This window comes from Sphaerodactylus townsendi, linkage group LG01 (assembly GCF_021028975.2).
Source record: "Sphaerodactylus townsendi isolate TG3544 linkage group LG01, MPM_Stown_v2.3, whole genome shotgun sequence".
Taxonomy (NCBI): domain Eukaryota; kingdom Metazoa; phylum Chordata; class Lepidosauria; order Squamata; family Sphaerodactylidae; genus Sphaerodactylus; species Sphaerodactylus townsendi.
Genome location: NC_059425.1, coordinates 5,069,396 through 5,093,793, shown reverse-complemented (window position 1 = coordinate 5,093,793; position 24,398 = coordinate 5,069,396). Strand labels below are relative to the sequence as shown.

The window sequence follows — 24,398 nt, the reverse complement described above, 5'->3', positions numbered from 1 at the left end:
TTCTCTGAACTCTCTCAGCCCCACCTGCCTCACAAGGTGTCTGTTGTGGGAAGAGGAGGGGGGAAAGAGCTTGTAAGCCACCTTGAGTCTCCTTATAGGAGAGAAAGGGGGGAAATGAATCCAAACTCCTCCTCCTCCTCCTCTTGTTCTTCCTCTTCCTCTTCCTCCACATGGTGGCCAAGGAATTATGCTGGAAGGCCAACAGCAGCAGGGAGGTTCCCGTTAGTCACCCTGGCCAACGGCCACCAATAGACCTGTATTCCAGGAATCTCTCCAAAAACCTGCCTAATCTCTCCCGGGAGTTCTCTGTTCCTGTGGCCGTCACTAACATCCGCTGGCAGCAAATCCCACTTTTTAATCACTCATTATGTAAAGGAGGATTTCCTTTTGTCTTCCTCGAATGGAGGCCCTCGTGAGTTCTAGACTTCTGGGAGAGGGAGAGAAAGGCCTCTTTGTCGGCTCTCTCTCTGCTCCAAGTGCATCGTTTTATAAGCATCTATCATGTTCACCTCCCCACCCAGTTATTGTCTTTTGTGCGCTGAAAAGTCCCCGGCAGGGGTCTGCAAACTATGGCTCTCCAGATGTTAATGGACTACAATTCCCATCAGCCTCTACCAGCACCATTGTGAGGGCCCAATTTAATAACGACACTGAAGGAACCAGACCCCTGCTGCCGGTTTTTCTCAGTCGCCAAGAGGAGGGGGAGGACGGAGACAGCCAAGTGTCCAGCCGCTGATCGGTGCCCCTCCCTGCTCCCTGTGCTGTTTTCCATCAGGGTAACCCTCATATTGAGGGGCTCACTGCCCTCCCTTTTTGGGGAAGGTTTTAAAAGTGGGTTTTTCTGGACGCCTCTTATTTAATTATTCGATTGTATTAACCGCTGTTTATATTATTATTATTATTATTATTATTATTATTATTATTATTATTATTATTATTATTATTATTATTATTATTATGGAGTTTTAGTGTGTTTTAGTGATTATTAATTAGATGGAGCGATGTTATTTGTTTACTGTGTTTTGTATGATTTGCTCCTTTACCTGATATTGTATGAATTTCATGCTGTACACCGCCCAGAGCCCTTCGGGGATGGGGTGGTATAGAAATCAATCAATCAATCAATCAATCAATCAATCAATCAATCAATCAATCAATCAATCAATCAGATAGACAGATAGATCGATCAATTGTTGGTTCTGCTGAGCTGTTCTGAAACCACAGCAGCGCCTTCCTCGAAGCCTCTCGCCAAAGGAGAACGCCCTGCTGTGGTGTGCACAGAGTGTGGGCAAGGCGGGGCTGGGGAGTTTTTGTCCATTCTTGCAGCGGGGGAAGGCAGGGCAGGGCCCTGAGTGGTCTTGGCACTCTCCAAGCACTGAAAAGTTGCATTCCACAAGTGCCACGTGTCCCATGACTTGTGGGCTGACACAAAAAGGGCCCCCCGAAGAGCAGGAAGCTGCTGCCACCCCCAGCACCTGCCAGGATGTGTTTTCTCCGTCCATCCAAGGGAGGCTCTCAGGTGAAGGCATTCCCCCTTGCTGGGGATGGGGCTCTCTCTCCCTCCCCCCCCCCCTCCCTCTCTCTCTCCCTCCCCCTCCCTCTCCCTCCCTCCCCCTCTCCCTCCCCCCCTCCCTCCCTCTCCCTCCCTCCCTCCCTCTCTCCCTCTCTCCCTCCCTCTCCCTCCCTCTCTCCCTCCCTCCCTCTCACTCTCCCTTCTTCCCTCCCTCCCTCCCTCTCCCTCTCTCCTTCTCCTTCTCCCTCTCCCCTCCCTCTTCCCCCTCTCTCCTTCTCCATCTCCCCCTCCCTCCCTCTCTCTCATGTTCCTGGACCGTTCTCTCACTTTCGTTTCCTTTGAAACGGGCTCAGTGCTGGGAACTCAAAACTCCTCTGCTGGCATCTGGAGTGGTGCCCAAGGGCTGATGCAGTGCCTAGACTTGCAACGGCTGGTCACATGGTCCTCTTCTGGGAGGTCCACCGGAGGAAGTGGGGTTCTCTCTGTGCCTCCTTAGTGGCTGGTCACCGCTGGAAAACTGGTGGTCTCTCTTCTGAAGAACTTGGGGTTCAGGCCACTGCAGGGATTCCTTCCACGAGGCCGCCAGGATGGATGTCTGCTCCCGCATCAGCCCCTGGCTCTTGGGCCTTATTCTCCAATTCACACGTGAGTCCAGAAAATGGCCCTTGCTTTGCTGTGCTTCTTCTCAGGTTTTATTGACTTTATTGGAATTATGGCTAGTTTTAAATTTCTGGGCATCATGATTAAAGAGGACTTGACCTGGGGCGTACAGACTGCCGCAGTGGTTAAGAAGGCCCAGCAAAGACTGTACTTATCCTGAGACTTTTAAGGAAACAACAACTGGATGGAAAACTCCTTGGTGTCCTTTTACCGCTTGTGCTATTAACAGAGAGTGCTCCTCACCTACTGCATCTGTATGTGGCTCTCCAGTTGCACAGTGGCAGATAGGGAAGGGAGCTCCAAAGGGTGATCACTGCTACTGCACAGAGGGATTATCGTGGCTGCCCCTCTCCCTCCTTGGAAGAACTCTATAATTCCTGAAGCCCAAAGAAAGCCCTTAAATATTCTGAGAGACCCGTCTCTATCCAGCACACTCTTTTTTGAACTGTTACCACCTCGGCAGATGATACAGGTCTACTCAAGAAACTAGGACAAAGAGGGCTTAGGAGACTAGCTTCTACTCTAGAGCTGTGGCTATGCTGAACCTCGTGGCTTCGTGTTATTGATGTGTTTGGGGCTGTGTAGGGATGGGTGGAGGAAGGGGAAAGTGAGGATGGGGTATGAGTCTGAAATTGTGTGCATCGAGGAATGCTGCTGTAAATTTCGTTGTGCGTGCACAATGACAATAAAATGCTTATGCTTATGCTTATTGGAATCTGATGTACACCGCCCTGAGCCCTCTGAGGGAGGGTGGTATAAAAGCATAATAAATAAAATAAAATAAATGTGCTCCCTGCCCAGCAGGACTGTCGGCTGAGAGGCAAACTCCCTTCCCTCTGGCCAGAGGAACCCCCCCCCCCCCCCGCCTCTGCCCCCTTGTGGAAATGGGCCCTCCTCAGCTGTGGGGATTCTCGGATTTGACTTCTAACATGTCTGTGGAAGAAGCTGCCTTCTGTGTCACTGCAGTTCAACACTGGCTAAGGCAGGCACTCTTCACATGCTCAGAGGCACATTCTGAGACTTAGCCTTGGTTTGTGCCCCCCGCCCCCGACTTCTAGCTGCATTCTAGATTTTGAGTGGTAGACATTTCCTTTCCTGGGGGTGGGAGTAAGCAGGGTGTATATTAGTGAGTGGGGTGATCGAAGTGCAGAGGAGGGCAAAAAGGATATCGAAGAGATAGACAAAGTGCAGAGAAGGGCAACGAGGATGATTGAGGGACTGGATCACCTTCCTTATGAGGAGAGGCTGCGGCGTTTGGGGACTCCTTTAGTTTGAGAGAGAGACGCGTCTGAGGGGGGATATGACCCAGAAGTCTATAAAATTAGCATGCTTCGGGTAGAAAATGTTGACAGAGAGAAATTTTCTCTCTTCTCTCACAATACCTTTGGTAGAACCAGGGGGGCATCCATTGAAAAATGCTGGGGGCAAGAATTAGGACTAATAAAAGGGAAACACTTCTTCACTTAATGTGTGATTGCTTAATGTGTGATTGGTGTTTGGAATATGCTGCCACAGAAGGAGGTGGTGATGGCCACTCAACCTGGATAGCTTTAAAAGGGGCTTGGACAGATTTCTATGGAGGAAAAGTCGAGATCCTAGGGGAGAGGATGATGGCGAACCTTACATCTAGCTAGTTATGGGATTGGGACTCTCATCAGTTTCCCTCGCCAGCATGGCTAACTTAGGCCATGCTGGCAGGAGCTGATGGGAATTGTAGTCCATAACAGCTATGAGTGCCAAAGGTCTCGGCCACCACGGATCTAGGGGCTACCAATCTTGATCCCTCCTTGATCTTGAGAGTTGCAAATGCCTTTAGCAGACCAGGTGCTCAGGAGCAGCAGCAGCAGAAGGCCCTTTGCTTTCACCTCCCTGCATGTGAGTCTCCCAAAGGCACCTAGTGGGCCACTGCGAGTAGCAGAGAGCTGGATTGAGATCAGTAGGGTAGGGAACTGGCGGAAGCTCCAGATGTTCAGAGTTCTAGGCAATTCCCTTATCAGTTTTTCTGTCAGCATGGCCAATTGGCCATGCGGGTAGGGGCTGATTGGAATTGTAGTTCCTGAACATCTAGAGAGCCGCAGGTTCCCTACCCCTGGACTAGATGGACCCAGCTGGCTTGTTCTTATGTTCTTGTGGGGTTTGCTCATGCTCAGCGAGAGTCTAAGCGCAATTTTTAAAAGCTAAAGTGCCCCTCACTTGTGGCAGGAGTGCTTTTGATGCGATCTGGCTGATCTTGGGGGTGGGGGGGGGAAGGCATGAGATGCTGACATGCCCCAGGGGCAACACAGCTTGTGGCTGGATGAGGGAAGGGGGAGCTGTCTGTCATCTTGGCTGAGGGGTCTGAAGGCTGGAAGGAGGGGCAGCAGGCAGCCCCCCCCCCGTCAGAACCCCCGTGAACCAAACAATTGAAACAGTCGTGATGAGCAATGATTTCTTTATTGTAGGTCAGACGAATCCTGAACATGGCCTGAGATGTTGCTGGCTTGTTCAGCCAGAACGCCTGGATCATAAACACTCAGACAGGACTCCCTCCCTGCCCCCCATGCCCCCAAATCCAGATTCCCAGCGGCATTACTACATCTAAACCATTTAACAGGCCATAGGTGTGTCAAATGCTGCCCGGCCCACTCGGAGTATTGTGGGACTATTAAGTTCCCATCATCCCCTGCCAGCATCATGCTGGCAGGGGATGACAGGAACTGTAGTCCATAACATCTAGAGGGCCGTGAATTTGACACCTGTCGTTTAGGCTGTTTGGCCTTCACTAGGAGCAAGAGGAGAGAAGCAGAGACTGAGAGAAGCAGGAACATAGTTTCACACAGGAAAAGAAATACCGTCCCCCACAAATCAGCCAGCCTGACCCCCCCAGACTGAAGCAGAGCAGAAACAAATGGGCAGCAGGGAAGAGAGCACAGCATTGGGGGGGGGGGGCGCAGTGAAGAGACCCACAAAAGCAACCCAGAGGGATTGAATTTTCATGCCACTTTTAAAGCCTGAGGTTCTTTCCTCTGGGCAGGAAAGCTGGCCTGCACAGGAAAGCGAGCCTATTGGGGGGGTTGGGGGGGTCATTTCTCATTCCTCCCGCTTCCTGTTCCTCTGTTGTGGCTTCAAAAGGGACCCGTGTTGGTCTGCAGCTGAAGAGCTGGATTCGAATCCAGTGGAACCGTCAAGACCCACAGGATTTGGGGTTTTTACGGAGCGCAAGCTTCCTTGGCCAGAGAAGACCTGGACCTTTCAATACAGGGGTGGCGAGCCTATGGCACGGGTGCCAGAGGTGGCACTCAGAGCCCTCTCTGTGGGCATGTGTGCACAGAGTTCATCATGTGGGGGGGCCCCGGAAAATCGCCCACCCCACACATCTAGGCTGGCCTGGGCTGATGGGCATGATATGTAGGTAACCCTGTTATGTGCTGTTAAACCCCACTAATTTTCATGGGAAGAACTAAAGTGCAATCCTTTACCTGGGAGTAAGCTCGGTTGCTGGCAATGGGGCTTGCTTCTAGAAGAAGAGTTTGGATTTATATCCCTCCTTTCTCTCCTGTAGGAGACTCAAAGGGGCTGACAATCTCCTTGCCCTTCCTCCCTCACAACAAACACCCTGTGAGGTAGGTGGGGCTGAGAGAGCTCCGAGAAGCTGTGACTAGCCCAAGGTCACCCAGCTGGCGTGTGTGGGAGTGCACAGTCTAATCTGAATGCCCCAGATAAGCCTCCACAGTTCAGGCAGCAGAGCTGGGAATCAAACCCGGTTCCTCCAGATTAGATACACGAGCTCTTAACCTCCTACGCCACTGCTGCTTCTAAACCCTCCTAGGGTCGTGATTAACCCATTCAAGGCGTTGCATGGTTGCTTCAAAGCAAAGCCCCCGACTACCACCAAGCTAACTCCTGAGTAACGTGTGCCTTGGAGCCAACTGGTTTTTTCTAAACCAAAACCTCAGCATTCAGGTTAAATGGCCGTGTTGGAACTTTGCGATAAATAAGTGGGTTTTCAGTTGCAGTTTGGGCACTAGGTCTCGAAAAGGTTCACTGTTTTAATAGAAGCGGAACTCCAGGGCACATGAACCGGGACTCTGCTGCCACTGCATTAATGCACAGAACATGGAAAACAAGCCAGAGGAATGACCTGGGCTGTGGGGCCCTCAGAGGGGAAGTTTGGTTCGCTCTGTGCTTCCTCAGCAGCTGGGTCACATGTGGAAGGGGGCGGTCTCTCCCCTGAAGAGCTCTGGGCTCAGCCAGCTGCAGGGATTCCTTCCACGAGGCTACCAGGATGGAGTCTCGGCCCCTGTTTCCCGGCCTGCTTCTCCAAGCGGCACGTGAGTCCAGCAAACGGCTCCTGTTTCGCTCCGCTTCTCCTCCTCGGGCAGATAAGTGCGGTGCCTGCCCGACGGGACAGTCTGCTGAGAGGCGAATGCCCGTCCCTCTGGCCAGAAGAACTGGATTCCACTCCAGAAGCACTTTAGAGACCAGCCAAAGTTGGGGGGATCTGAGCTTCCCAGAGTTGTTCCCTCGGCCCGTGCACCTCCCCGCCGATTTTTCAGGCTGATAGAAGAAACCCTCTTCCAGCCACAAAAAAAATCGTGAACCAACAAGGGGTCACCTCCCTTCACCCTCCTGAGAGGACTTCTTTGCAAATAGACAGTCCGTGGGTTAAGGTGATGAGCTCCGTCCACTCCACCTCACTGCCCTCCACCCCCAGTCCAGCTGTCTTCTGACCTTGGAGCCGGCTGGGAGGAATATTCTTCCTCAGGAGACAGGCGCAGGGTGGCCGGATGCGTTAACTTCACCAGTAAGCTCTCCTTTAGTTTCAAATGGATCCCTCCTGTTTGATCTGTGAGCGTGCAGATGCCTGCCTTCAGCCCCCCCCTCCCCGCCCCCCACCCGTACACTCAGCTTCTAAAGACCACTAAAGAGAACTCAGATCGGGGGTTTCGGGCTGCAGAGGAAGGGAGTGGTTCCCTTCCTCTGTGATTTCCTGGGAGGCAGAATGGGTGGGTGGGTCTAAATTTCATAATGAATGAATTAAATCATAGCAACACCACTGAATCTTTCATCATTACTGGATCTGAGCGGCCGGCAAGATTTTCCGGGTAGAAGAGTCAAAGGTCCGTGTGTCCCTGGCGAAGGCAGCTCCAACTCTGGAAAACTTGGGAGCAAGAGTTTCAGCTCTGCTGTAGAAGAGCTGGATTCGAGAAGGGTCTTTGGGGCGTTGTGGGGTTTCCGGTGTGGCCATATTCCAGTGGCGTTTTCTCCTGAGATCCTCTGAAGATGCCAGCCACAGAGGCAGGCGAAACGGGCCAGGAGAAAGTACATTGGAACACTGCCGGGAAGCACCACAACACCCCATTGATTCTGGCCTTTTGACAAGACATTCTGGTCTTTGACGGCAAGGAGAAGCTATGGGGAGGCTGCTGCTGCTCCCGAGCACCTGGTCTGCTGAGGCCTCGGCAACCTCAGATCCAGGAGGATCAAGATTGGGAGCCATAGATCGACTTCTCCTCCATCAATCTGTCCAAGCCCCTTTTAAAACATAGAACACAGAAGAAGAAGAAGAAGAAGAAGAAGAAGAAGAAGAAGAAGAAGAAGAAGAAGAAGAAGAAGAAGAAGAAGAAGAAGAAGAAGAAGAAGAAGAAGAAGAAGAAGAAGAAAAGAAGAAGAAGAAGAAGAAGAAGAGGAGGAGGAGGAGGAGGAGGAGGAGTTTGATTTATCCCCTCCTGCAGGAGACTCAGTAGCTTACAATCTTCCTTGCCCTTCCCCTCACAACAAACACCCCATGGGTTAGGGCTGAGAGAGTCTGGCGAAGCTGTGACTAGCCCAAGGTCACCCAGCTGGATGCAGGTGGGAGTGCATTAGCTAATCTGAATTCCCCAGATAAGCCTCCACAGCTCAGGTGGCAGAGCGGAGAATCAAACCCGGTTCCTCCAGATTAGATACACGAGCTCTTAACCTCCTACGCACACAGATAAGCATGGGGGAGGGGGGGTGTGTGTGGCATTTTCCCACAGCTATCCCTCCTCACCAAAGGTCCAACAGAATAGTACCATTTTGCAGACTCTGCAGAACTGTCCAAGGTTAGACTGAGGGAGGGTGACCGGCTCAAGATTTGTCATGATTTTTTAGAAAAATGGTTGTTTGCGAGTTTTGAGCTCCTTTCCCCTTCCGCGGAACTGCTCCTGAGGTCACCTCTTGCTTTGTGTCCCCAGGGATGGGCTGTGCCGAAGGGGCTGCTCACGAGCGTCTCAGTCGCCACGCGGACGACTCGGTAACTTTCTCACTGGACACCCTGCCGGGAACCAACTTCTCCAACCTCATCTGGAGATCTTCCTCAAGGGGCCCGATTCACGTGGTGGCAGCGTGGGAGGCCGGGAACATTGTGGACGTCCTGAATGCAAATTATGCCAGAAGAGTAACCTTCCACGAAGAGAGCTGGTCCTTGGAAATCCACAACCTGACCAAAGAGGACGGGGGCTTCTATGAAGCTGTGGAGCTCCAAGGCGATTCGGAGGTATTGCTGAAGCAATACACCCTGTTTGTGTTCGGTAAGTTCTGACAAGAAGCCGGGCTCCCTGCCCCTAAAAACTGCTTCAAATGGAATCCCCAACTTAAGAACATAAGAAAGAGCCTGCTGGATCAGACCAGAGTCCATCTAGTCCACACTCTGCTACTCACAGTGACCCACCAGGTGCCTTCGGGAACTTCCATTCACTTCATTTTAACAGAGTCCAGAAGGTGTTGCTGCATTTCCCTGTTTCCCCTGCTGGCCTCCTGGTTTTTTCCCTTCAATATAAAAAGCCGTTTCTGTCCCAACCTTTCCAGTGTGGACAGAAGTGCTCTGGAGATTTCTCAGGCCTTCTGTTTTTCTACGTTTTTCTCTCCTGCTCCTTGCTTAATTATTTACTTTCCCTTTTCCCAGCACAAACACATCTGAGGATTCCTTATAATTAGAGGTGGGATCCAGCAGGTTCCCGAGAGGGGGTTACTAATTATTTGTGTGTGCCGAGAGGGGGTGACTAATGGGTGATTTTGCCACGTGATTTTTGCCTGAGTTATGCCCCTCCTCTCAGCAGTAGCGCGCAGAACTTGAAGCAGTCTGGCAGGAGGTGCTGCATGCGCAGCCTCAAGCGCGCTTCGCGTGCGATTCGCTTTCCCCCCACCAAGCGACCAGCGCCAGCCACTGCGCCCCTGCCACAGCCTGCGGAAATCGCCCTTCGCCTCTTAGAATGCCCGCCACACACCCCCATCGTGTCTGCAGCCCAGTCCCATTGGCTTCACGCCATTGTTTGAATCCCACCACCATGGGAACCTGTATTAAAATTTTGGATCCCCCCCACTGCTTATACGCAGTCAGGGCCATCTGCATCCACCAAGGTCAGCCTTTGCTCTCACGAAGACTGGCAGTGGCTCTGGCAAGCTCTCCCGGGCAGAAAAAGGGTTCATTAGAATCATAGAGTTGGGAATAGACCCCCAGCGCCATCCAGGTCTCAACCCCCCCGCACACACACAACTGTAAAGCACCTCCAGACAGATGGCCTATCTAGCCTCTGTTTAAAGAGCCTCCAAAGAAGGGAGATTCCACCACGCCAGCGAGGCAGCCAATTCCACTGTCCAACAGCCCTTGGACCAGGTCAGGAGAGGTTTTTTCCTGATGTTTAGGTGGGAATCTCCTTCCTGCACCTTGAACCCAGGGACTCCCGGTCCTCGCCTCTCTGAGGGAGCAGTAGAAAACAAACTTGCTCCCTCTTTGGATAAGAGACATCCCCTTCTCAGTATATCCTTCAAAAGAGGAGCCAAAGAAGACAAAAGGGTCCAATTGGAGCAAAGCAAAACCACTAGTGGGGGTGGGGCTTAGAGGGGAGGGGAGGCCAACGGCCCACGGAGGAACTTCCACTGGTGGGGGTGGGGCTTAGGGTGGAGGGGAAGGCAGCAGCCCAGGGGGGGAACTTCCACTGGTGGGGGTGGGAGGGCTTAGTGGGAGGGGAGAGGCAGTGGCCCAGGAGGAACTCTCCACTGGTGGGGGTGGGACTTAGGGGAGGGGAGGGGAACGCCCAGGGGGGAACTTCCACTGGTGGAGTTTTGGGGCTTAGGGGGAGGGAGGGCAACGCCCAGTGAGGGAACTTCCACTGTGGTGGGTTTTGGGGCTTAGAGGGGGAGGGAGGCAATGGCCCAGGGGGAACTTCCACCTGGTGGGGGGTGGGACTTAAGGGGAGGGAAGGGCAGCAGCCCAGGGGGGAACTTCCACTGGTGGGGGTGTGGGCTTAGGGGAGGTGGGAGGGAGACTGAGTGGCCCAGGAGGAACTTCCACCTCGGTGGGGTGGGACCCTAGGGGAGGGGAGGGGAACGGCCCCAGGGGGAACTTCCACTGGTGGGTTTTGGGGCTTAGGGGGGAGGGGAGGGCAACGGCCCAGGGGGGAACTTCCACTGGTGGGTTTTGGGGCTTAGGGGGGAGGGGAGGGCAATGGCCCAGGGGGGGAACTTCCACTGGTGGGGGTGGGACTTAGGGGGGAGGGAAGGGCAGCAGCCCAAGGGGGAGCTTCCACTGGTGGGGGTGGGGCTTGGGGGGAGGGGAGGAGAGGGGAACGGCCCAGGGGGGAACTTCCACTGGTGGGGGTGGGGCTTAGGGGGGAGGGGAGGGCAGTGGCCCAGGGGGAACTTCCACTGGTGGGGGTGGGACAGGGGGGAGGGAAGGGCAGCAGCCCAAGGGGGAACTTCCACTGGTGGGAGTGGGGCTTGGGGGGAGGGGAGGGGAACGGCCCAGGGGGGAACTTCCACTGGTGGGGGTGGGGCTTAGAGGGGAGGGGTGGGGCAGCGGCCCAGGGGGGAACTTCCTCAGGACCCGACTTCTCCTGACCTTTCATCTTCTGCCTCTTCTCCACGCCCCCCCTGCACAGACTTCAGTGTCGAAGAAAGCAAGTCAGTCAACGGAAGCTGCATCCTCCGCTTGCGGTGTGAGGCGGGAGTTGGGGCCGGGAACAAGGTGACATACAGCTGGACGTCCGGCGGTGTTGAGACCCAGGGCTCGGGCCTCCACCTCACCCTGCGTCCTGCTGATAAGAACCAGCTGGCCATTTGCGGGGCAGTAGCCGCTGAAGCCCACCAAGAGTTCAGCATCTTTCCCTTCAAGTACTGCCCTGTTGGCTCTAGGGCTGCAGGTAAGGACCCCCCATGGAATAACGGGAGGGGCTGGGTCCCAAAGCGCATATGCCTTTGCGCGACGCTATCACACACGCGACTGCACGCACGCGACGCATCGTGCCATCTACCACACAATAATAATACCAATATCACACACTCCTGCTGAGCTGCAGGCTGAGGCTCCCATGAGCCTCTGCTAAGTCGCTTGGAGCAGTCTTACCCTTCTTCCTGCCACCCTGGGAAACCTTTTCCTGGCTGCGCACGGGAGCAGATCCTGCAGCAGTCGGAGGTCCAGGAATCAGCCAGGATGCCCACTTGCATAACAAATGCCCATGAGAGTCACCCATGCTCAGTGGTTTGCGTAAGTAGTGCAAGAACGCAGGGCCTCTGGGGTTTGAACCTCTGGGGTTGGTAGACTCTGGACTAGTCAGGTCTGGGGTGGAGATCGGAAGCCGGCTTTCCCGCAGGGCCTGGGCCAGCTCAGTTCGGCCACGTTGCCAACGGGGAGGCCCTGCTCACGCCAGCTGTGCCCCTTGCCTGCCCCATAGGCGAGTTCAGCTCCCGCCACGCTCTGGCAGCCCCAGGAGGATGGGACTGCAGGTTAACGTCCCCTCCCCTGTCCAAATGCAACAAGGCGCAGGATGAATGACATGTAGTATTTGCTGGCTGTTGTTGACTTTCCGGGCTGCGTGGCCGTGGTCTGGTGCTGCATCTAGTGGCGGCCTGCCTCTGAAGATACCAGCCAGAAATGCGGGTGACAATTTAGGAGCAAACGCAACCAGTCTGCGCCCACGCAGCCCGGAAACCCCACAACCGCCAATTTATTCCAGCCACGGAAGCCTCTGACAATACACACGCGACTTATCCGCTATTATTATTTATTATTTATTCATTAGCATTCATTCGACAATGCATGCATTATTTATTCATTATTATCCAGTATTACTTATTTAGCAACCTAAATCGCGGTTAGCCTTGAAGGTGCCACTGGGTATTTGCTTTCCTTTGCGGAGGAGGGCTAACTCAGCAAGCCCCCCTTAGCCCTCCCTCATCTTCCATACCCCCCCCCCCCGCAGGACTGGCCCAAATGCGACGCCCCCCAGAGGGCGGGGGGCGAGCTACTCCCCCCTTCTTTTGCGGGAGGGCCTGGGGGGCACCTGGTCTCCCAGGAGCCGGCTCTTTTCTGAGACCTTGAACCCCCCCCCGCCTTACCTTGCCTCCCCCCGCAGGACTCCTGGCCCCCCCGAGTCTCGGGATCCTCCTCCTGCTGCTGCTGCTGCTGCCGCGACTGTGAACGGGACGGTTCGGCTCCCTCCTCTCCGCCGCCCCCCCACCCCGGCTTCGACGGACGACTGGAAAGAAAAGGCAGACGGCCGGGAACGTCGGACGACCCCCAAACGGGGCCCACCCTCACGTCATTCACTCACCTGCTCCTGTAAGACGACCCCCTCCTCCTCTTTGACTAGACAGCATCGAGCGGGGAGTGGACCCCTCTTACGTCGGAACCAGTCCCGGACCTGGTCGCAAGGATCTTTCGGGGCAGCCCCGCCCCCCAAGACCCCCAGCAGAGAGCCGCCAGCCGCTTTGAACGGAGACGCAGCCGGAGTGGTCCGCGGTCTTCCGGCCGTCCCGCCGCCCCCCCTGGCCCGCCGCCTCCCCCGGCTGCTCCTCCAAATGACCGGGGGGGGGGGATACGGCGGTGCAGCCGTCCGGAGCCCCCCGGCAGGGCTCTCTGCCCTCCAGGCCACCTAAAAGGGCTCTTGGAGCGCGGCCGGCCCTGGGGGGCGAAAAGGGACCGGCCCCACCCGGGCCAGGATCCTGCCCCGCCTCCCGCCCGCGGATCTTCTGAAGAGGGGAATTGATGCGGCGGGCGGATCTCGTAGGAGTAGAAGTCCCCGACCTGCCCGGCAGGTGGCGCTAAGAAACCGTGCGGAGGCCGGTCCGAGCGCGGGGTTTCCTCGGGGTTGGGGGTTCTCGTCGGATTGCTGGGAGCACGAGTGGATCGTGGGCTTCAGGCGGGTGGGAAATGCAGTCCCCGCCCCGTCCTGGGGTTTGTTCACCCCGAGTCTGGTCGCCTTCCTTGTCTTCTTGAGAATAAATGGAATTGGTCTTGAAGGCTCCCTCCCGCCTCCCCTGTGAGAACCTGGGTTCCTGGGGGCCCCGATCTCGACGCGCGAGCAAAAGGGCAGGTCACCCTTCTAAGGAGGTCCCCTGGGTTCAGTGTCACTTACTCTCAAGTAAGCAGGCTTGAGCGCTGTCCTATATACTAGTGAACGCTGCGGAGACATTGCCCTGCGCCTCTCTGGGAACGCACCCTTTCCACTTGTGGTGGCGCTTGACCGCTCCACGGATCTCTTTGGATCACTCGCCTCTGGACCAGGGGTGGGGGTCTGCCAGACCTGGCCAGAACAGGACCCCCGAAAGCCAGCAAGGTGCAACGGTTAAGAGCAGGTTGAGTCTTATCTGGAGGACCAGGTTTGATTCTCCACTCTTCCAGGTGAAGCCTGCTGGGTGAGCTTGGGCTAGTCACAGTTCTCTCAGAACTCTCTCAGCCTCACTTACCTCCCGAGGGGTCCACTGTGCGGAGAGGAAGGGAAAGGAGTTTGTAAGTTGCTTTGAGACTCCTTGGAGGAGAGAAAGGGGGGGGATATATACCTCCTTATATATTGGAGCAGCAGTGGCGTAGGAGGTTAAGAGCTCGTGTATCTAATCTGGAGGAACCGGGTTTGATTCCCCGCTCTGCCGCCTGAGCTGTGGAGGCTTATCTGGGGAATTCAGATTAGCCTGTACACTCCCACACACGCCAGCTGGGTGACCTTGGGCTAGTCACAGCTTCTCGGAGCTCTCTCAGCCCCACCCACCTCACAGGGTGTTTGTTGTGAGGGGAAAAGGGCAAGGAGATTGTCAGCCCCTTTGAGTCTCCTGCAGGAGAGAAAGGGGGGATAGAAATCCAAACTCCTCCTCCTCCTCCTCCTCCTCCTCCTCCTCCTCCTTCTTCTTCTTCCTCTTCCTCTTCTTCCTCCTCCTCCACCACCACCACCACCACCACCCGGGCCCATCCCAAGAATGACATGCGAACAAATTGTGTGAGTTGCCCCCTAGTGAGTAGGCCCAAGGAATCGTCAGCCTCTGACCAGGATGGCCGGGACTAAGCTGGCCAGGCCAGGTGGCAGAAGATCTTGGAAGATCATTTGGGTCAGCCCTTGGATAAGAGACCATCCAGGAAGTCCAGGATTGCCAGCAGAGGCAGAGGAACGGCACCCCCCCACTCCCCCTGAGATGCTACAAGAGATGGACAGGGAGGAACCCAACTCCAGGAGTTTACCTTTTCCTGGCATGGAGAGGTGCAGACAGAGTGGAAGCCTGAGCCGAAAGGAGGAAGATGTGGGGTTTGTCTGGGGCAGGGGAGGGTGGTCACAGGTCTGGAATCCATGCCCTGTGAGGAGAGACTTGGGGAGCTGCGGATGTTTAGTCTGGAGAAGCGAAGCTTAAGGAGGGACATGATAGCCATAAGAACATAAGAACGAGCCTGCTGGATCAGACCAGAGTCCATCTAGTCCAGCTCTCTGCTACTCGCAGTGGCCCACCAGGTGCCTTTGGGAGCTCACCTGCAGGAGGTGAAAGCAAGGGCCTTCTGCTGCTGCTGCTGCTGCTTCTGAGCACCTGGTCTGCTTAGCAGCCATGGACTGACTTCTCCTCCATAAAGATTGGTAGCCATGTTTAGATATTGGAAGGGATGTCATGTTGGTGAGGGAGCAAGCTTGTTTTCTGTGGCTCCAGAGACCAGGACCAGGAGTCATGGGTTCAAGGGGAAGGAAAAGAGATTCCACCTGAACATCAGGAAGAACTTCCTGACCGTCAGGGCTGTTCGACAGTGGGATTAGCTGCCTGGGAGGGTGGTGGAGTCTCCTTCTGTGGAAGTTTTTTTTTAAAGAGAGGCTGAATGGCCCTCTGTCAAGGGTGCTTTAATTGGGTATCCCTGCATGACAGAGGGTTGGACTGGATAGCCCTTGGGGGTCTCTTCCCACTCTATGATTCTATGAGATCATCACCCCTGGAGAAAAGGACTGTCTTAGAGAGGGGGCTCTATGGCATTAAACCAGAATCCCCCCCACTCAAATCTCCAGAAATTTCCTAACCCAGAGTTGGCAACCCCAGACAAACACAACCTGCCAGTGGGGCAGGAACGTGGCCATGAAAGGCAAGAGCCGCTCTGTTCTGGGGTTCCAGGAGAAGGTGGGCTTTGGAATGGCACATGCGCGGGTGGGGGGTGGGGAGCAAGACAGGGCGGGGGCAGGGGGACCGGAGCACATTGCAGGACCTGAGACAGAACTGCAGGTCCCAGGAGGGAGAAGAGGGCGGGGGTCCATCAGAGGATGGGTGAGGGGAGGCAATCCTTCCAGGCAAGATCTGGGGCCAAGCTGAGGCTTATCCGGCTCAGTGGGGAGGGGGCTCTTGTTTGGACCCAGAGCATCCCTCCCTCAGCTGCCGCCCCCACAGGCTGCCCCCCCCCGGGCCTCTAGCAGCCAAGTCCTGCTGGACCTGACCTCCCACAGGAACTCGTGAAGCCGCCTCCTGACGAGTTAGACCCTCCATCCATCCAGGTAGAATTGCCTACCAGACCGGCGGCAGCCGCTCTCCACGACCTCAGGCTGAGCAAGGTCCTTGACTTGACGCGACCTGCAGTCTGATCCCAGCTGGAAAGGTCGGGGCAAGGGAAGCTGCTCCAGGTGGCTTTGTGCGGCTGCACAAGCTGGCAGAGAGGCGCAGCCAGGGAGCGTTGTCGCTGAGTAGGGAATTCGAACCCGGGTCTCCCTGGGCCTCGTCTGACAGACCACCCACTGCACTGGCCTGGGCCCCCTGCCTCACCCGCTCGGGCTGAGTTGGGCTCGAACGGTTCTTTTCCGGGACCGCTTGCTGGGAAGCAAATAGTCCGTGGAGGAAGCGGAGTGCTAAATAACGGCCTCGTCTTGATTGAAACCGCCACTTGCTCTGATGTTGCCCACCAGAGAGCTGTTTGCTTCCAGGCACAGCCAGACGGAGGAGATTGGCTCCTTGTCCAGCTGGGAAGAGGGTGGGAGGATGCCAACCCAAAAGGAGTCATCGGTGGCTGGTCTCTCCCACCCCCACCACTATAACTGGCAACAGGCCCCCAGTCAGCACTTAGCTAGCAAAGGATTGTGAGACCGCACAGGCAAGCAACTGCACGGGGGGGGGGGGGGGGGAAAGGGGATTGGGCCCAGAGGTGGGACCCAGCAGGTTCTCACAGGTTCCCGAGAGTAGGTTACTCATTATTTGTGTGTGCCGAGAGGGGGTTACTGATTGGTGATTTTACCACGTGATTTTTGCCTTAGTGACGCCCCTCCTCTCAGCAGTAGCGCACAGAACTGGAAGCAGTCTAGCAGGAGGTGCACCGGCGGGCGTGCCAGCCTGCGCCTGCGTGCATTCGTTTCCCACCCAAGGACTGGCGCAGCAGCTGTGTCCTTGCCACAGCTCTGCCCAGGAATGCCCCGCCCCCGGAATGCCCGGCCACGCCCCCATCGTGCCCCACCCAGCCCCATTGTGCTACGCCACAGTTTGAATCCCACCACCATGGGAACCTGTTACTAAAATTTTTGGATCCCACCATTGATTGGGCCCCCCAAGAGGGAGGAGTTGCAGACGTGGTCTCTGAGCGAGAGGGGTCTGTCACGAGAAAACCAAAGCTTCGGTCCCTGAATGATGGCCACACCCCCTTCGTGGGCCTGAAGTGTCCGGCCACGCCCCCCTTGGGCTTTGCTAGGTCTTGAAACCTTAAGCCAATAGATGAACTCTGTTGTGTTGAAGGCTTTCACGGCCGGATTCAACTGGTTGTTGTGGGTTTTCCGGGGGACTGTGTGGCCGTGGTCTGGTAGGTCTTGTTCCTAATGTTTTGCCTGCATCTGTGGCTGGGATACAACGGCCATTAAGTCCAGCCCCCTGCCATGCAGGAACTCCTTGATCTCAGATTGCAAATGCCTTAGCAGACCAGGTGCTCAGGAGCAGCAGCAGCAGAAGGCCATTGTGTTCACCTCCTGCATGCGAGCTTTCAAAGGCACCTGGTGGGCCACTGCGAGTGGCAGAGAGCTGGACTAGATGGACTCTGGTCTGATCCAGCTGGCTTGTTCTTATGTTCTTATGTTCACAATCAAAGCACTCCTGACATATGTCATCCAGCCTCTGTTGAAAAACCTCCAAAGAAGGAGACTCCACCACTCTCCGAGGCAGTGAACTCCACTGTCAAACAGCCCTGATGGTCAGGAAGTTCTTCCTAATGTTTAGGTGGCATCTCTTTTCCTGCACCTTGAACCCATGGCTCCGTGTCCTGGTCTCTGAGGCAGCAGAAAACAAGCTTGCTCCCTTTTTGTTGAGGATGTGGTGGGGTGCATTCTCTGGGAATCCGTCCACGACGACAGCATGTGGGGCTCACATGAGGCAATCAGCCAGCCCCCATTCCATAGCCGTTCCGGCTCCGGAAAGTGGCCCAGGAAGGAAGGCAGAATGAACTCTTCCTCCTGCATAAGCACCCGAGCCAAGCCAGGCCCCGGAGGGCTTTGGGACCTTCGCGCCTCAGTATGACCTGTGGTGGCCCCCACCAGTTGGTTGGGTCCTGAGAGCAGCCCAGAGCCCCATGTGGGGGTCTGTATTCCCAGGGACTTTGGGGGGATGTCTGTAATTCACTGAAAGAACAAAGATGGACATTTAAGGGCTGGATCCAGCTTCCTGGAGAATTTGCAGGCAGTGCAGGTGTGGAAATTGTTGGAAGATCCACACCTGGTGCGTGTGTATCCCTTGAAAATTAGCAGAGTGGCACAGAGGCTAAAACACAGGGAAGCTTACCTGGGTACAAACACGTGGTTGAGCTTGCTAGAGAGAACTTCAGACACAAAAGAAAATCAGAGTCATTTGTAGTTTCTTATCTAATAAAAAGAGTATTTATTAGTGAACTCCATTCTGGATAGAAAGGTGGAGAGACAGGTTCACTATCTAGTCTAATCTAGCTGGATGGAGGCGGATGCGTAGGAGACACATCCTCTCTCCTAGGCATGGTGAAAGTAAGAGTAAAGGGAGGAGTGTGTGTGTCGGAGGAAAGAAGGCGGAAGCAAGGGAGGAAGTCCCTAAGAGTATCAGTCTACATCAAAGGGATAGACTCAGCATGATAGAGTAAAGGTGACAAATTCCTAAGTCCCTATCTAGCCACTAGCTCGCTAGTAAAAACCCCCTCTGTAGGATGAGGCAGGAAACAGCGTATAGTCCCTTTCTTCCAACAGAAATTACCTGCTTGACCTCCCCTCGGGGTCCCTGCGGGCTCTGAGCTCAACGCCACGGCCGCAGGAACCAGCTTCCCGCCCTTCTCTCTTTTCCAATCTTGTGCCGTCCACCCCGATTAAGAGCTGGGATGGACTCAGGAGCCGGCACGGATGGCAATTTGGTTGCCCTAATGAAAGCCATTATTACACGGATGTTGTTTTTGTTAATGAGATACGGAGGACTCCTGCGGTGAGCCAGAAGGCACAGGAGCGGGGAGAAAAGAGGGACGCTGGTCACCAAAGGAGCAACGTTGCCCTGCCCTAGACCACTGGCATCTCCCCCCACCCACCAAGGGTGTCAGTAGGGCCAGGATGGGGGAAGGGGCAGGAGGGCCTGTGGGGCCCAAACTCAAAGGGTGTCTCACATTTAGACATGTGTTTCTTTTGGGGTATCTGGCTCAGGGTCTCCGAAATGGGAAGTTGCCCATGGACCTCTGGGCACCAGTAAGGGACAGCGCAGGGGGTGCGGGGGTGGGGGGGAAAGCTTCATGCTGCAGAGAAGGACAGAACAAGAATTGGTCTTTATACCCTGCATTTCTTCACTGTAAGGAGCAGCAGTGGCGTAGGAGGTTAAGAGCTCGTGTATCTAATCTGGAGGAACTGGGTTTGATTCCCAGCTCCGCCGCCGGAGCTGTGGAGGCTCATCTGGGGAATTCAGATTAGCCTGGGCACTCCCACACACGCCAGCTGGGTGACCTGGGGCTAGTCACAGCTTCTCGGAGCTCTCTCAGCCCCGTTCAGACAGAGCTGCCATTGGCCTAAGGTCACCCAGCAGGCTTCATGTGTAGGAGCGTGGAAACAAATCCAGTTCAGCAAATCAGAGTCCAGCGCTCAGGAGGAGGAGGAGGAGAGTTGGATTTACATTCCCCCTTTCTCTCCTGTAGGAGACTCAAAGGGGCTTACAATCTCCTCCCCCCCCCCCAACAAACACCCTGTGAGGTGGGTGGGACCGAGAGAGCTCCAAAGAACTGTGACTAGCCCAAGGTCACCCAGCTGGCATGTGTCGGAGTGCACAAGCTAATCTAGTTCACCACAGAAGCCTCCACAGCTCAAGGGGCAGAGCAAGGAATCAAACCCGGTTCTCCAGATTGGAGTGCACCGGCTCTTAACCACTACACCACGCTGGCTTGGGAGAGGACCAAGGGAGCCAGGCAGGCTGCATAATCTGCAGCGCTACAGAACTGAGACCATTTGAGCCTACAGCCTGGGCCAGAGCCAGGCCTTTCCGTCTGTCCGGCAGCCGTTTTTCAGGGTTGGGGCCTTCCTTCGGGGACTGAGCCCAGCGCCTCCTGCATGCCGCTCTGAGGCTCTCCCCTTCCACTGAAGCACGCCCCCCCCCCCACTCTGGGGCTGCCCCTGAGAGGCTGGTTTCATGGGAGGTGGATGTATCCAGCAAAAGGGGGCGGGGCAGGGCAGGGGGAGTGCTTCCCGTGTGTGATCCCCGGCTCTGTGTGGGATCCCGTGAGAGAGCCCCGGCTCCCTACAGGGCTGTCAGCCAAGAGCTCACTGTTACAGCTCCCGAGATCCAGGAGGAGGCTATAATTCAGGAGATCATAAAACATCCCTTAGTTTATAATAAGTGAATTATTTACTGGCGACCCAGGCTAAACGCTGAGGGCCATAAATTATGGAGCGACAGATCTGTCAAGGCGTTCCCATAAATAAGTAATCCGGTGCCGTCTTCGGGCGCCCACTCAATTACTCACTCCAGCTCCCATCTAAACGCCCTCCTGGGGAAATCACTCAACACCGGCTGGTTCAGGAATTAGGACAGTGGAAAAGGCAAAATTGTTAAGCCCTGGTCTGTTTGTGTATGAGAGAGAGAGAGAGAGAGAGAGAGAGAGAGAGAGAGAGAGCTGTGGAGGACCCAATAAATCACAACATGCCATCTGTGAGAGTCTTTCGTGCTGGGAGGAGGAAACGCACAAAGAGCCTAGGACACCAAGGAGGTGGGGGTCCCAATCCAGGAACTACCACCAGTTACCCTAGTCTGGGATGACCCCTCTGTGGCCCAGAAAGGGCCTTCCCACAGTTTTGTAGGGTGGCAGAGAAAGGGCAGCTGCCTCCCCAAACAGGCAGTTGTGAATCCCCCTCCTGGTGAGAGCCAGCGTGGTTAACAGCGTGGTTAAGAGCCGTGAGCTCTAATCTGGCGAACCGGGTTTGTTTCCCTCCTCCTCCACATGAGTGGTGGGCTCTAATCTGGATAACCAGTTTTGACCCCCCCCCCCACACCTCTCCACAAAAAGCCCGCTGGGTGACCTTGGGCCAGTCACAGTTCTCTCTGAACTCTCTCAGCCCCACCTGCCTCACAAGGTGTCTGTTGTGAGGAGGGGAAGTGAAAGGAGTTTGTCAGCCATTTTGAGTCTCCTTACAGGAGAGATTAAGGCAGGGTATACATCCAAACTGTTCTTCTTCTTTGCCATTCCTTTGTTTCCTGGTTGTTCCTCTGCCAGGAGAGCTGTCCGCAGGAACTGGAGGCAAAAATCTCCCCCAGAACTATTGAAAGCATGGGTCTGGATTCCCTAGTTATATAATTTTGTGGACACCCTCAATTAACTCCCCTGTTCGGAGGCCACGCGGACTGACCCTGTGCAAAGCGTGTTAGAATCACAGAATCATAGAGTGGGAAGAGACCCCAAGGGCCATCAAGTCCAAAACCCCTTCAATGCACGGACATGCAATCAAAGCACTCCTGTCAGATGGCCATCCGGCCTCTGTTCAAACATCTCCACCGAAGGAGATTGACTACCCTGCAAGGTAGTGCGTTCCACTTTCAAACAGCCCTGACAGTCAGAAAGTTTTTCCTGATGTTTCGGTTGAATCTCTTTTCCTGCACCTTGAACCCATGACTCCTGGTCCTGGTCTCTGGAGCAGCAGAAAACAAGCTTGCTCCCTCACCAACATGACAGCCCTTCAAATATCTAAACATGGCTATTATGTCACCTCTTCACCTTCTCTTCACCAAACTAAACATCCCCAGCTCCCTAAGTCTCTCCTCGTGGGGCGTGGATTCCACACCTTTTACCATTTTGGTTGCCCTCCTCTGGACACGTTCCAGCTTGTCAATATCCTTCTTGAATTGCGGTGCCCAGAACTGTACACAATATTCCAGGTAAGGTCTGACCAATGCAGAACAGAGAGGTACTATTACAATCCTCAATCTGGACACTATACTCCTATTGATACAGCCCAAAATCACATTGGCTTTCTTGGCCGCCGCATCACACTAATAACTCATGTTTAGTTTATGGTCTACTAAGACTCCCAGATCCCTTTCGCATGTAGTGTTATCAAGCCAGGTGTCCCCCATCCTATATCTGTGCATTTCATTTTTTCCGCGTGAGTGTAGTATCTTACATTAGTCTCTGTTGAAATTCATTTTGTTTGTTTTGGCCCAGCTCTCTAATCTGTCTAAGGGGTAGGGAACCTGCGGCTCTCCAGATGTTCAGGAACTACAATTCCCATCAGCCTCTGTCAGCATGGCCAATTGGCCATGCTGGTAGGGGCTGATGGGAATTGTAGTTCCTGAACATCTGGAGAGCCGCAGGTTCCCTACCCCTGGTCCAGATCATTTTGAATTCTGACTCTGGGGTATTAGCTACCCCTCCTAATTTGCCAAATTAGTAGGTAACATAACGTACGCTTGGGACTAGACCCAAGTCCTGTTCATTGGATAAAAGCATCTTCCTGAGTGGTTCCGTCCAGGATGGTCTGGGGTAGGAGGATGTGCAGCTGTCTTCCACCCAACCTCTCTGGTGCAACCCCCCAGTAGAGCCGACAGAAAGCGTGGAGGCAGTGGGCTCCCGAAAGCCCCCACCCTGCATCACAGAATGGAAGGTCCATGGGCTGGTAGGTCCCTGACCCCTGCAGGGTACCCTAAAAAACCCTTGGTCCTGATTCCATCCCCCCTGCCCTGTTCCCTTCATGAAAACACCCTCCCGTTCTGCAAAATGCTAGAAGCGCTGGAGCCTCCGTGACCTCTGCAGGCGGGCTGACCCATCACCTGAGGTGACTCCAGAGGATGCCTACGAACAAGTACCTGCTCACCGTACCCATTTGCAGGGTGGCACCTTCAGAAAATCCAGCTTTCACCCTCTCCTTGCACCACAGGTAGGCTTGGTAAATGCCCTAGAAATTCGGTAAAATTCAGATTCGGATCTATTCGGCCATAAAGTTATCTGTACAGCATTCAGATATACCTGAATATTCGGGCCGAATATTTGTTGCACCCGAATCTCCAAGCCCAACAAGTTCAATTGGTGGAGGACACCCCCCCCCCCCCACACACACACGCTCACACATACCCACACTCACACGGACAGAGCCTAACTGTGCTTTTTTATTGCTTTTGTCCAGAATACTGAATTTACGCTTCGAATCTGCTTGCTTTATTTCTCAGTAGCGACCCGGCCTCCCCCGGCAGTCACCTAGAGATCCCTGCAGGCACGGCAAAAGCCCTCTGTGGTCCCCAGCTTGTTATAATATTTTATAGGCGCTTGTATATTCTGCTTTGAGTGAGCCATATGTTTTACGGGGCCTGTGACGACGGCCCAGGAACTCAGCCCCTCCACGCCCCAATCCATGCAGGGGATTAAATCTCCATCAGCAAAGGTCTTTTGCATTCATAGCTGCCTTTGTGCAGGGATAAATATTTCCCCACCGATGATCATTAAAGCAGCGGCAGCCGACGCAGGGAAGTAAATGGCAGTGCTGGTCAGAGGACCAGGTTCGCTCCATCCTTTAGAAGCTTCTTTTGGGCTGATGTTCCTGGGTCTTTTACCTGCAACGGGGGGGGGGGGAGGCCACCATAGGTGCTTCTGTTGCCAAAGAATGGTGCGAACTGGAGGAGTCTGGATCTTGCTGCCAAAAGTGCCCATGGTGCCCTTCCACGGAGAATCACCGGAACTGGCTCCCGGGATCAAAAAAGCTTCCTCTTGGCATCTGACCCACCAAAATGTCTGGCCAGGATTTCCCAGGAGCACCTGAAGCTCGAACCCAGAACCACCTCCCTCTGAAGCTGCCTGAAGAGGGTCCGCTGGGCCCCCACGCCACGGTGCGCTTCTCTGCTGCCCAAGGCCTGGCTCCATGCAGCTCTGCCGCCCTATGTCCTGTCCTCGAGCTTTTCTTCTAATCCGGAGAACTGGGTTTGATTCCCTGCTCTGCCACTTGAGCTATGGAGGCTTATCTGGTGAACCAGATTAGCTTGTGCATTCCAAAACATGCCAGCTGGGTGACCTTGGGCTAGTCACCGTTCTTCAGAGCTCTCTCAGCCCCACCCACCTCACAGGGTGTTTGTTGTGGGGGGGGGAGGGAAAGGAGACCCTTTGAGTCTCCTTACAGGAGAGAAAGGAGGGGGGCATAAATCCAACTCCTCCCCCTCCTCCTCCCCTCCTCCTGTTCTGGCCTCTGCCTCTCTGCTCATCTGTGGTAGTCATGGGGGGGGGGGGGTGCTTCTGAGTTCGGTGAAAACTGGATTTCACTGACCCAAAGAGGCACACGTGAGTTTCCACGGCACAAGTGTGGATTCAAACCTGGGTCTCCCAGATTCTAGTCAGGCACCATAACCACTATGTGAGCAACGCTGAAGAACTGGAAATTATGCTTTAAAGAAATACAATATAAGGATATCAATATAGTAGCATTACTTATATAGATCTCTCCCTCTGCTCTTAGGTTAGGCTAACTACATTCCTTAGTTAATTACCCAGACAAGGAGCCCCTCAGTCTATAGGGCTAATTTACTGTTAGATATTGGGAAGATAACCCTTTCC

General features: G+C 54.6%; 1 protein-coding gene across 2 annotated transcripts; it reads left to right on the top strand.

Annotated features, from left to right (window-relative positions):
* The first annotated feature begins 1,998 nt into the window (after window positions 1-1,998).
* On the top strand, window positions 1,999-13,414 carry SLAMF9 (SLAM family member 9). 2 transcript variants are annotated; one of them, XM_048500220.1, is made up of 5 exons: window positions 2,005-2,136; window positions 6,462-6,483; window positions 8,371-8,706; window positions 11,056-11,316; window positions 12,529-13,414. In XM_048500220.1, exons 1-5 carry the CDS (start codon window positions 2,101-2,103, stop codon window positions 12,591-12,593), a joined length of 720 nt encoding a protein of 239 aa, XP_048356177.1. In that variant the 5' UTR covers window positions 2,005-2,100; the 3' UTR covers window positions 12,594-13,414. The 2 variants fall into 2 exon arrangements, with proteins under 2 accessions (XP_048356263.1, XP_048356177.1); XM_048500306.1 differs by lacking the exon at window positions 6,462-6,483 and having other exon boundaries at window positions 1,999-2,158.
* The last annotated feature ends 10,984 nt before the right edge of the window (window positions 13,415-24,398 follow it).

Bases quoted from the DNA above. Each gene is read 5' to 3' on its own strand.
- SLAMF9 (XM_048500306.1), top strand. From the start codon at position 2,101: ATGGATGTCTGCTCCCGCATCAGCCCCTGGCTCTTGGGCCTTATTCTC. The intron at 8,707-11,055 runs GTAAGTTCTGAC...CCCCCTGCACAG, and splicing joins ATACACCCTGTTTGTGTTCG to ACTTCAGTGTCGAAGAAAGC. The intron at 11,317-12,528 runs GTAAGGACCCCC...CTCCCCCCGCAG, and splicing joins TGTTGGCTCTAGGGCTGCAG to GACTCCTGGCCCCCCCGAGT.